The 11235-nt window shown below is 42.6% G+C and overlaps 1 protein-coding gene across 1 annotated transcript; it reads right to left on the minus strand.

Moving 5' to 3' along the window:
• Positions 1-724: 724 nt before the first annotated feature.
• LOC131188140 (erlin-1-like) lies at positions 725-11202 on the minus strand. The gene is made up of 11 exons (XM_058163179.1): positions 10960-11202; positions 9083-9164; positions 7851-7897; positions 7328-7389; positions 5476-5601; positions 4572-4645; positions 4132-4190; positions 3759-3850; positions 2752-2841; positions 1858-1937; positions 725-1655 (listed from the first exon to the last, which is right to left on the minus strand). Exons 1-11 carry the CDS (start codon positions 11106-11108, stop codon positions 1473-1475), a joined length of 1044 nt encoding a protein of 347 aa, XP_058019162.1. The 5' UTR covers positions 11109-11202; the 3' UTR covers positions 725-1472.
• Positions 11203-11235: the final 33 nt, after the last annotated feature.

Here is an 11235-nt window from a genome sequence, read left to right on the forward strand (position 1 = left end):
ATACTCAGAGGCTGTGATTTGTTCGTTCCTAATACAGATCACAATTGAGCATGCAGTAGTCTTCCCTATAACACTTTATAGAAACAAAAGTTGGAGTTTGAAGAAGCAGCACAGAAAAAGTATTGACACTTGAACTTTGGTGTTGGACAAGAGCTTAACAATGCCATGAATAGTCAAGAAACCAGACAGATGAACCACAGAACAAATCGATTTGAAGTTTTTACCCAAGGGACAAATGCAGTACAAGGTTGAAATTATTTGTTGGATAGAGCCCTGTCTTGCAGTCTATAATTCTGAGGATAATGGAAGGAAAAATAAAACTATTAGCAGCAAGGTGTATGACTTCAATTATTGTGATGTAATTGGACACACTGATGGAAGCGCTGAAGAGAGAAAAAGTTGGGGATAGATCATCCTTAAGAATGTCAAGTATTCGCTAAAAGTCAACACTAACTTGATGTCACATAATCATTCATTATAGATTTTAATAAAGTTGTCTTGGTTTCTGAATTTTAAAGGGATTTCTATTTTAGTTTTCCTTTTAAACAATTAAGATTGGAGGACAGAAATTTCTAATGTTATCGAGTTGCTGTTTCATCCTACATCTCCCAATAAACACTAGCCCATTTTAGCTAAGTGACTTGTTTTCTGAGGGTTTTTTTAGCAACAACTTGTCCATGATACCATAGGATAAACACCTGAATCCACCATACACATTCTTAGAAAAGGTTATGAAAATAGCTTTATTTTCCCTATTCCAAATACCATTTGAAATACAAGCCTTTAAAAAGAAGTCTGAAATGATACTTTCCAGTCATGAGATGCATCTTCTTCAGACACATTTGTAAATTCCAAATCAAAGTTTTCACAGCAAGAACACAATCGAATTGGAGCCAGAGCCTAAGAAGTGGTCTCAATAGTTTTTATCTTACCAACAAGTGGGACCAAAAATAATTGGGGTACATAACTCCCCTGGAGTCATACGTTTATCTTATTAATTCATGGGACTAAGCTATGCATCAGCTCTTGGTTAATAGCCTCAACTTCCAAATTCCAGTAGTAAAATGTATGATTGAGGTTATTGAGCTCTAGTACGTCACAGCCCCTCTGTTACAATTGGTTTCAATGTAGGAACAAGTACCTCCCCATAAGAGTGAAATAGCCAGGTTCAATTATTTTAATTGCCAATTCTTTTCTAATGATAAATGTTAGCGCTGGGATTACTTTAGTTCTTGAAATCCCCAGGAGCCAGCTTCTGGTGTGGAACAGTCAAAAAAAGCCTTTGGATTCTCTTCCTAGCAGGCTCTGGAGAATGACACAAACTCAGTGTAGAACCGTTTATACTGCAAACAACAAAAAAACCCCACTAATTCCTTTCCTCTGTTATCAATAAGGCAGTTTGAGAACAATAACTGCCCTGATTTTGAGCAGTTGATTAATGTTCAGATCAAGGAGGCTAGACAACATGAGCGTCAAGTAGCAGTTTCTTGAGCCCTGAGGTGATGGCCTCCTTTAGCAGTCCTTGCGATCATGTGTTCAAACGCCCAGGAACCTAGAAACAAGTGAGAGGGCAGGCTACTGCCAAAGTAGAGCTTGCTGTTAGTAGCGATTGCTTGGTATTTCATCAGCTCCAGGTAGGCTGGTGTGAGTTTCAGCTGTCAAGGAGAAAAAAAATAATAAATACACCCGGGAAGGTATTCACATTACAAGAAGTAAGTGCAAACGCAGCAGGCCACTAGTAGGGAGTGTTTTTACAGCCATACTTATTTTCTCCCCCCAAAAGTAGGCTTTGTTTATATGTGTCTCGTTCCCCCTAAACTTTGGTCAGATTGCTGGCTGTAAGCAAGGGAAACTCACCTTATTTGAGTCAGCTGCTTTTTGGGCAGTGTAGTATTCTGCATCAGCCTTTGCTTTCTGTCTTGCTAAATAAGCAGCATCTGAGAAGGCAGCAGCAAAGCTTCTTTTAGCCAGTTTTAAGCCATCAAGTCACCTGTCTGTTTCTTCACGTTACCAAAATAAACCTTTCTAAACCTCTGCAGCATAGCCCACTGTGAAATACATGAAGTCTAAGCATGTTTCTTTTTGGCCTCCAAGAACAAATTCAGAATAGAAGACCCACCCCCCCACCCCAAAAAAAAAAAAAAACCAGGGAAGATTTTTGAGGAAGACTGAAGTATGGGACCGGGCGTGTGGAATGTAATGACAGGAGGAGATTCCATTAAGCCCTATTCCGCTTCCAAAACCTGGCAATGGGGGAGAGAAAGATCAGGGAGAGAAAAGAAGAGCTAATATTTCCACAAAGTAACCAGTAAACAATATTAATATTAATATCTATTAATATTAAGGGCCTCTGGTGGCTCAGACTGCTAAGACAGTCTGTTATTAACACAGCTGCCTGCAATTACTGCAGGATCAAGTCCCACCAGGCCCAAGATTGACTCAGCCTTCCATCCTTTATAAGGTATGTAAAATGAGGACCCAGATTGTTGGAGGCAATAAGTTGACTTTGTATATAATATACAAATGGATGAAGACTATTGCTTAACATAGTGTAAGCCGCCCTGAGTCTTCGGAGAAGGGCGGGGTATAAATGCAAATTTAAAAAAAAATTAATCATTCCTACAAAGCCTTCTAAGCAGCTTGACCCAATCTCTGGAAATAAAGACAAACATCCTCCCATCCTAGTTCCCAGACACTGTGGATCAATGTCTAGAGATTTGCAAAAGATAGCAGGGTGGAGCACATAGTTACCTTCAAGCTCAGAGATTCGTTTCTCCGTCAACGTCTGCATGACCTTCTGTTGGAATTGTATCTTTGCCACTTGAGCAATTTTCTCTGCTTCTGCAATTGAAAAGCATTCACAGTTAAGCACAAGAACTGTACAGGTTGTGATAACAGTCAAGTGTGCCAATGCCCCAAGTTTATTCAACTTTCCTGAAGCTCACAAGAAACGATTTGTGGTCTGGCGTGTGCGCACAGTTAAATCCCTACAAGTCCGGAAGAGTAACATATGGCACATCCTTGCTCTTAACTTACTTTCCTTCTCTTAAAGACTCCGTTATAGCAAAGGCACACAGGCAAATGCATGAAACTAACCCATGGCCAAATTAGGTCAACCTCAACATTTTTCATTTAGAGTATTGTGACACACAAGGTAGGGATGGAGGGCTATCGGCACACATTGAAGGCTCCTTAACATGCCACATTTCTAGTCATTTGGCTACTATTTTCAATACCTAACTGCCACACGGAACGCTGTTACCTTCCCACCAAAGGTGGTCCCTATTTTTTCTACTTGCATTTTTATGTGCTTTCGAAACTGCTAGGTTGGCAGAAGCTGGGACGAGTAATGGGAGCTCACCCCATTACACGGCAGCACTAGGGATTTGAACTGCTGAGCTGCCGACCTTTCAATCGACAAGCTCAACTTCCTAGCCCCTGAGCCACCGCATCCCTTAACAGCGTTCCGTGAGCCTTTGGCGTTGAGTCATGCCGACCACATGACCACGGAGACGTCTTCAGACAGCACTGGCTCTTCGGCTTTGAAACGGAGATGAGCACCGCCCCCTAGAGTCGGCAACGACTAGCACGTATGTGCAAGGGGAACCTTTACCTTTTTAACTGCCACACAGAAGATCCATGATTAAACTATTATGGTTGCCAGTTTCCACACTCAGGTTTTCTTCAACCAAAAGAGAATACTTAGCCCAGAGGCAGTCAAGGGGGTGGGAGGGGGACTGTTGAGGAAAGCTCATTACCTATGACTGCCTTCCTCCTTTCCGTTTCAGCCTCCTTTTCCACCACTTTCTGCTTCTGCGTAGCTATCAAGAGTTTAGTCTTCTCTGCTTCCCTGCAAAGTAGAAAATGATTTGGCTTCTTGAACTGCCTACCTGGAAAGTCATCTCTATGAAATTATCTTTATCATCAGCACAAGAATAGAACTTGACAAAAGTCTCAGCTTAACTCATGAGAAATTCAAATGAAGACTCGGAAGCCAGAAATGGAGACTATTATGCTATTACATCCACATCCTGCTTTATAAGTACCCCAGAGGCAACTAGCTGAACCTTATGAGAAGCAGAATGCTGGGCGTGCCTCTGATCTGATCCAGGAAAGTGTTCTTATACTCACACGAGTTCAAAATTTCTTCTGATTGCTTCAGGGATTTTGGGCTTTGTCACACGCACTGCCTGTGCAGAAACAATCAAATGCCTTGATTAAACAATATCCATGTAGCATTTCCCAAGCACAAGTTCTATACCAGTGTTTCTCAAACTCGGCAGCTTTAAGATGGGTGAACGTCAACTCTCAGGATTCCCCAGTCAGCCATGCGACTTATGACCATTCGTTTAGTGGCCGTTCAAAAGTACAACAGCACTGAAAAGTTACCTACAAGAAATTCTTGCACTTTCAACATCCTGATTTGAGCACTTGACAATCGTCACAAATTTACTATGGTTATGCATCTCATAGTCACATGATCACCATTTACAACCTTCCCAGGCAGTGTTCTGTTTCAATCTCTTTCCATCACCCACACGGATATACAACAGGCAAGTGATAGGTAGTACCTGGATGGTAAGGCCTGGTGCCATAGTATTCAGATCCTGTTGCAGTGCCAGCTTCAGGTTTTCGTCGATCTGGTCTAGTACAAGAAAACACAAACTAATGAGTAAATTTGATAAATTAACCAGAGACACTTATGCCAGAGCTCAAAAAAAAAATTCTGTCAGCACTACTCGTGGCAATGCCATCTCTTCAGATAGAGAAGGGACTGGGATTAAATAGCTACTACTCTTTTAGCCAAGGAACATGAAAGAAGAACATATCTCATACCTTCATGCCCTTCCCAACCCTCCCCATGCATCCCTCATTCTCTCTCCTATCCAGCAGCAACCATTTACCTGCCTACCGGCCTGGAACTTATAACTTCCTTCCAGCTTCCCCACTGGCTGTGGAAAGCTAAAAGGAAGTTGCCTTGCTTAATAATCATGGGATTCAGTTAATGATGACCATCAAGATTGCCATGACTAAACCATTTTTTTTTTGCTTAAGACTTATTGTTGTTGTAAGTCGCCTAGAGTAGCCCCATGACAAGATAAGTGGCAAATATATTTAATTAACTAATTAATTAATTTACAACTGTTTTGCCTAGCAATGGAAATTCCAGTCCTACCGTAACTGCTATCATAGGTCAAGGACTACCTACCTACATGTGGAAAAGCCCATCCTCCATTGTGAAAAGACATAAAATAGACAAAAGCATTCCAAAAGCCATCCTCCAACAGAACTATGCACCTTTGCAAAACCTCTTACCATGGCTAACAAGGTCTGGTCTGTATTTACCAATCACAAAATATGTGAAACTGCAGGTAATGAAACCACCAATAATGAGGATTGCTGCGAAACAATGTGTCCCAAATGTTAAAAGACTCTCTGTGGGAAAGAGTGGAGCCAAAACATAGTGAGACTTACCAAAGAGCTCAATGTACACCTCCTGCAGGGTATGGATGCTGCAAAACTGGTTGAGTTCATGATGGATCTTATTGAAGATGAGCGCCTTGTCATAGTCGGCAGTATAATTCCTCACGACGTCATAAACTAGGAAAGGGAATACCAGTGTGCTTGTCAGTGATGTGCCCCCCTCAGTCACAAAGTGATTCTACGCCTCTTGTACAACACAATTACAACACCAAGTCAAAATAACAACTAAAATAAAAAAGGAACATATGGCACACGTCAAGGAGGATAGCATATTATCCAACAATTACCATCAGGGAGTAGCTCCTCCTATTCTAGCCTGGGACCTGTCGAGAGAGCCGGGTTTTACAGAAGGGCAATGAGATGAGGGGCATATAATCTCAGAGTGTCCTCCACAAAATGAGGACCCCAAGACCTGGAGCGAACCAACTCATTCAGAATCCAATCCATCAAAATGGTTCCTTGGCTAACCACATCTTGAGCCACAAAAGACTCCTCACAATGACCTTTGAGATATTTTTCCTACCTCTTAAATCTCACAAGAGTTTAGGTTCCCTTAAAAAAAGATTGATGGGTGGGATTCTCCAGAAAAATATCCATGCCTTTATTTTTTGCGGTAGAGACCTAAGTTTGTACATGTATTTGGTAAGACTCATTCTTCATTCTCCCATATTAGCACTCTAAATATCTGTTCTGATGCCTTACCTCCTCAGAAAACCAAGGAACAACACAAAACCACTCAAGTGCCATTCTGTGCAAGGCACTGAGGTACCTTCATTTCAGAAAGCAATTAAGATTCAACTACTAGAGTCTCAAAGAATTCCTCAAGTGCCCTCTGGAAAACAGGCCTCACCAGGCACTGGGGGCAGTGCAATTTGATAATCCCATATGCAGAAATTGGGTGGGGGGAAACACACCAGATTGCTGCACCCGAGAGTGGTTTAGCTATGACAAGGAACAAATGCAAACCCACTTCAGATCATGTCACCTCTGCTCCAAGACAAAAAACAACAACAACAACAGATCCAATATGTAACATTGTGAGTCAGGTCCTCAATCACCTAGGACAGGCCACAAAGTTCCGAGCCACTTTAGGTTGAAATTCTCCAGAACTATCAGTCTAAGGAAGATTTAAGCACCATCCCGGCAATGACATTAAGCAGTTCAGGCAAAGAACCTGCTAGGCAGCAAGAGAGTCTGGTGTTCCAGCAGCAATCTCACCTGCTCCCTTATCCTGCACCCAACTTCACATTTCCAAGAAAGGAACAACACTGTGTCCAATCAGATTTGGTAATTGCCACTACAATGACTCTCTCGAAGGAAGGACTTATTATAGGCCAACCTGACATTAAGTAGAAATAACCAAAGCCCAGAGACATTAAGGATCTGGTGACCTGAAATTTGGGCTCGGAACTAAGATGCAGATGTGGGAAAAGGGGGCTCAGTGTAAGAAACAAAACTTCCCCTTCTTAGAAATGGTCCATTCCCTCTCCCAACTCATGTCCCCCTGCACAATGTCATCAAAATGTTCCTGCAATTCCCACAAACACACAATACATGCAAGTTTCTACAGTAAAGTCCTCAATTCAATCTGGTGTCCTCGAGCAATCCAGCTGCCATATATTTTTTTTTATCAAACAATAACAAGCCAACTATAGTTGAACGTATCCTCCTTTTAGGAGCAATAAACTGCATAACTTCCGCTCCTATTTCTACCATGTACTTGCCTACCTTCTATCTTCCCACCACTGATCTTGCTTTGAAGCTCCCTTCCCAAACTTGAGGCACCCCAAGAGTTCTCTTTCCTCTAAGCGTTCGTTTTCTGTTAAAGGAAAAAGGGAAATACCTGCATATGGTGCCAGCATATTCATCACCTCAATTCGGTCAATATAGATCATGACACCACCACTGCAAGAAGATAAGGAGAAAGCTCTTCCTTCATTGCACATACATATTTGCATGGTTAAAAACTATCCAGTGTGTGCTTTTCTGACAACGTCTTTGGAAACAATACCCTCAGTTCACCAAATCAGGATTATAAACTATGTTCCTCCAGGATTATAAGCGATGGCCCTCCAACTTTTGCAGAGTTTTTGTTTATCTTTGTGAGATTGGTCTTCAGAAGGAAGGCTGAAACCACTAATCCCACACCTCAGAACTGTTCAGTAAGAAGGCGGCATTATAAAAATTACTTCCCTTTCTTCCCTTTTTACCAAAGAGAAGATTTAACACCTTCTACTCTTCCACCCTATGACTCGACCATTCTACTACACTTCTTAGTTGTGTATTTGTCAACTAGGCCAGAAACACAATACGTGTTGTGACTCCAGCCCCCGAACCTGGCCCCATGCCGCAAAGCAACAACATACCTTGTCCCACATGGCACGTTTTTCACTTCATCTGTCTGCAATGTTGTCTGGGGAAAAAAATAAAACAAAACTGATCCGCAAAGACATTGCAGGAAGTAACATTTACTAATCCAACCATTACTGTTATTGACATTTTGGAAACAAACTAAATTTCAGGAACATTCTGCTCTTTTTCTGAGAAACAACTTCAAAAACTTCAGTCCCACAGAGTTACAAGTGCTCCAACCACCACCTCCAATATCCAGGAGGAATTGCAGTTCATTTTTGGCATGAGATTGAGATCAAGAAACTGAGATGAGGCAATTTTTTTTTTTTAAAAATTGCATTAATATTTGTTTTCCCATAGAATAAGAGACAGGAAAGGACAGGACAGGAAGAATTTAAAGTTTAAAAATTAATGACTTCTGACCTTCTTTTAGCCAGATATTTACAACCTTCCTATAGGTAATTATCCACCATGGAGCCTACCCATTACTGCCATATGTTGTGGTGGTTGTAAAACAGTCATCATGTGACCAATCCAATTTTAGGATCTTTTTCTGGGGATCCTAACTTAAGCAAATGTGCAGTCATAAAGCAAACACAGTGGTTGTAAAACTACTGCTGAAGTCCTTACATGAACCAATGGTTCACTAAGGCTATGATTTTGCTGAAAACCGGCAGTCAGATTGCAAAACACAGTCATGTGACTGCAGGACATTGCATAAGGCCGTAAATGAGGCTGTGTTGCCAAACTCCTGTCAGAACTTTGAATCAGGGCCATGAGTCTCTTTCTTTGGGTCATTTGTAACTTCAAATAGTCACTAAGTAACTGATCATAAATCAAGATATGACTCCTCCCTCTTAGAAGTTATACAAGTTCCTTCAAATGATCATTTAATCCAGGGAAAGGGGAATTGCTGATAAGGAACTTGCTAAATTGCTATTTTTTTCTTCCTTCTTTTCTTCAATTCTTTTTTATTTTCAAGCAATTAGCAAGATCAAGCATGCAAATGAGAGGTATAAGCTTATTTATAAGTATTTATCTGTACTGCAGCATTAGCCATTACCTACTTGTAGTAACATATTAACCTGTGGTGGATTTTTAGTAGTTGCAGGACACAACAGCAAGTATCAAAACATGAATTACATTCTGCCCTGACAAAAGCTGAATGAAAGACAAAGGCAGTCCTTTTATCACCAAGCTGTTTTCCCTCCCTCTGCTGTTTCCCACCCAAGGCAATTACACAAACCTGTACTGCTCTGTAAGTTGTGAGAATTGGGATCATGATGTGATAGCCTGGTCTGCTCAGGGTAGAGAGCAGTGCACCTCCCCTATAATAAATTATATACAAAAAGAAAGCAAATAAGCATGAACTGAGGCCAGAGAGGACAACTTTCTTATAAAACAAAACCCACAGCAAGCATTTATTTCACCTATCCAACTCATTTTCCTAATACCATCCTCCAATGGTTCAGAACAGAATAACAGAGTTGGAAGGAACCTTGGAAGTCTTCCAATCCAACCCACTGCTCAAGCAGGAGACCCTATACCAGTGATGGTGAACCTATGGCATGCATGCCAGAAGTGGAATGCAGAGCCTTTTCTGTGGGCACGCATACCGTTGCCAGCTGCTCTTGTGGTTTCCAGCGGGCCAGCTGATCTTCATGCAGGCAGGAGCCCCGGAAACCTGAAGACCAGCTGGCTGGCGCGCATGCACACATCAAAAACTAGAAGACCAGCTGGTGGTGCACACATGCGTACCGGCCAGGTGGTCTTCAAGTTTCCGGGGCTATGGCACACACACGTGTTACAGTTTGGGCACTTGGTGCTGAAAAGGTTTGCCATCACTGTCCTTTACCATTTCAGATAAGTGGATGTCCAGTTTATGTTTAAAAGCTCCAGTGAAGAAGCACCCACAACTTCTGGAGGCAAGCTATTCCACTGGTTTATTGGCAGATAGCTGAAGAAAAAGGGACAAATTTACAGGCACAGAATATTTACAAGTTGCCTTGTGCATTTAGCCAACTTAGTCTGGCTCTAGGCCTCTTCAGGAGTAGAGCAAAAACAAGAGATGAGAGTGCCAATGTTGTTTCACACCTTTTCAGGAACAAAACAGGCCAAACCGCTCTTTATTTCTGAGATAAGTGCTGCTGGGTGAGGCCCTGTTTGTTCTAAAACAGTGTTTCCCAACTTTAGCCATTTTAAGGTGTGGGTGTGTGAACTTCAACGCCCAAAACACTTTCTATTTTGGGAGTTGAAATCCGCACATCTTAAAACGGTTAAGATTAGGAAATGCTTATCTAGGACAACTGTTTTCCATCTGGGACCATGCCCAGGTATTTGAGATCACAACACTGCATTTGGGTTCATACATCATGCCAAGTTACCATGAGTTTTGTCAACCATGGATCAACAAGGCTGTGAACCCAACCAATGGAAGTTGCTTAAAAAGTACAATTAAGTAAATCAGGACCAAGCACCACGACACACCCAGCCTCCGAATCACCACGGCAAGGTTGGTATCAGAAGTTGTAGTCCCAACACCATCCAGAGAATTAAAGCTTTTGCTTGCTCAGAAGAAACTTTCAAATCAGGACAGATGGTCGAGTACAGATAGTCCTCAACTTGCAAGAGTTCATTTATAGTGACCGTTCGAAGTTACAACGGCACTGAAAAAAGTAACCCACGACCATTTTTCACACTTATGACCACCCCCGTGGTCATGCGATTTACATTTCGATGTTTGACAACTGGTTCATATTTAATGACGGTTGTAGTGCCCCAGGGTCATATGATCCCCTTTTGCAACCTCCCAACAAGCAAAGACGGTGGAGAAGCCAGATTCACTGAATAACAACGGTGCTACTAATTTAAAAACTTCAGTGATCCACTTAACATATGTAGCAAGAAAAGTCGTAAAACGGGGGCAAAACTCACTCAGCACATTTCTCACTTAGCAAGATAAATTTTTGGGCTCAATTGTGGTCGTAAGTTGAGAACTGCCTGTATTGCCAGAGCCAGGCTGGCACTACCAGGGGTTTCTATCACCTGCCCGGGGAAGGAAGGCGGCTTCTCAGGGTAGAGGTTAGTTAGAGCCACACGAGGGATCCCGTCGCCCGGACTCACCTGTAGTAGACAGCCAGGTGTCCCTCCTCCACCTTATGGACCGAGACCCAGAGCAGCAGCGACATCAACAGGCCAGCCGCCACTGCTATTGACACCGCCGGTCCGCGTCTCCGGCTCCTGATCGGAATCTCGCCGCCGCTTCCAGGCATCCTCCCGCCGCTCACAACCCGCTGTCACCACGGCCACTTCCACGACGTCGCCGCCTCTCCTGCCGCGGCATGTAACAAAACGGAACGGACTCTCCCCGCCCCCCCCCGCCTCCTTCGCGTTTCCGGC

This window comes from Ahaetulla prasina, chromosome 1, assembly GCF_028640845.1.
Source record: "Ahaetulla prasina isolate Xishuangbanna chromosome 1, ASM2864084v1, whole genome shotgun sequence".
Taxonomy (NCBI): domain Eukaryota; kingdom Metazoa; phylum Chordata; class Lepidosauria; order Squamata; family Colubridae; genus Ahaetulla; species Ahaetulla prasina.